Below are 1,516 nucleotides of genomic sequence, written 5' to 3'. Positions count from 1 at the left end.
TAGGGTTGGGGGATTAATACGATATACACCGTTACAGCGCTAACTGTTTTCAACTGAATAGACGTCAGTGATTAGTAGAAATTATCGAAATAAGACAATTTTTTACATGAAATAAATTCGAATACAAAATTTTTTTTCTGTTCTATAACACAAAATAGATAAGTATACGAAGTTTGAAAGTCTTTCGGTACCAAAAACACTACATAAAACATAAATGAAAACTGGTGCTCCCGTTTTGAAATAGATCCTAAACTGAGAACACTGTTATAACGAAAAAAGTGACACATGAAGATCAAAATGAATACAATAACGCTGGATACATTAAGCGGCATTCTGTAACACAGCACAAGATTACTGACGACATTTAATGCCAATTATTTGCATGAGTTTTAATTTAGTGGAACTTGATCTATATTCATAAAAAACTGCAGTTAAATAATATGAACCAGGTAAACAACGGAGAGATAATCGATATCTTATAATGTAGAACATTTATTTGTTAAACAAATGATTCACAAGTTGTAAAAGCATTGAAATGATTTTAATTTATGATATTAATTTTTTAATGCTAAGGTACTTAATGCATTTTGACTAACAATGGAAAATAAATTTTCTAAATGTCTATATATAGGATTGTAATTCTCAGTTTTCTACAGTATGTCATTTACTTTGTAACTTTTATACACGTTGCATACTTCTCTTAAATCATACAAAATTTGAGTGTATCTAGGAGCATTTGTCTATATACACTAACTATTGGCAAAAAAAAAAACTTATCATATTGGAAACAACATAATTATGTCGGAAAAGTCGCACATTTTACATAATAGTGAAAAGGTGCGCAATTCTGGTTTCAATGAGCAGAGTAACTTTTACCGTTCAGTAGATAAGGATTTGAATGCTTGTAATAATAGTTCCATCAGTACAACAAATGATGATTCCAGTTCCAGTAACAGTGTCTCCATTAACACAAGAGAAGCAAAAAATGATGCAGGTAAACTATCTTAATTAATGTTTGTAATAACATTTGTGATACAGAACTATCCCATCAAACATATGAACAGATCACAGAATATCTTTTCTAAGTCGTCATCGTCGTCGTCGTCATTGTTGTTGTTGTCGTCGTCTTCCTTTTCTTACATTACCCCCTTCTCGTCCTCACTTCTTTTCCTCGTCTTCCTCTTCTCGTCCTTCCTCTCCTCGTCTTCCTCCTTCCACTTCATCTTTTCTTCTTTTACTCCTCCTCCTCATTCTTATTCTCCACCTCGCTTTCTCTTCTTCTCTTTCTGTCTCTTTATTGAACATAAAATATGGTAGTTCCCAGTTTTTTCGTTTTTATATTTGTGTTGTTCTTTTAACATCTGCAAAGTAAATTTATAAATCCTCTTTTTCACCATATATTTCATTTTATACCGAATCTTAAATTACCCACACGTTTTCCCAAATATATATTGGTAAATTCCTCTTCTTTTCTAAATAATCTAATGAAACGAAAATCTTTAGTAAGAAAAAGTCT

The 1,516-nt window shown here is 31.3% G+C and overlaps 1 protein-coding gene across 1 annotated transcript in view; it reads left to right on the top strand.

Moving 5' to 3' along the window:
• The first annotated feature begins 665 nt into the window (after nucleotides 1-665).
• LOC106880882 (uncharacterized) overlaps nucleotides 666-1,516 on the top strand; it is a 36,880-nt gene continuing 36,029 nt past the window's right edge. Inside the window, exon 1 of the mRNA XM_052971261.1 lies at nucleotides 666-994. Within this exon, the coding sequence (XP_052827221.1) occupies nucleotides 799-994 (196 nt within the window). The 5' untranslated portion in view covers nucleotides 666-798. The remainder of the gene's footprint in view (nucleotides 995-1,516) is intronic.

Source organism: Octopus bimaculoides, chromosome 1, assembly GCF_001194135.2.
Source record: "Octopus bimaculoides isolate UCB-OBI-ISO-001 chromosome 1, ASM119413v2, whole genome shotgun sequence".
Taxonomy (NCBI): domain Eukaryota; kingdom Metazoa; phylum Mollusca; class Cephalopoda; order Octopoda; family Octopodidae; genus Octopus; species Octopus bimaculoides.
The sequence above is the reverse complement of the archived record's forward strand: the minus strand, read 5'-3'. Positions and strand labels throughout refer to the sequence as shown.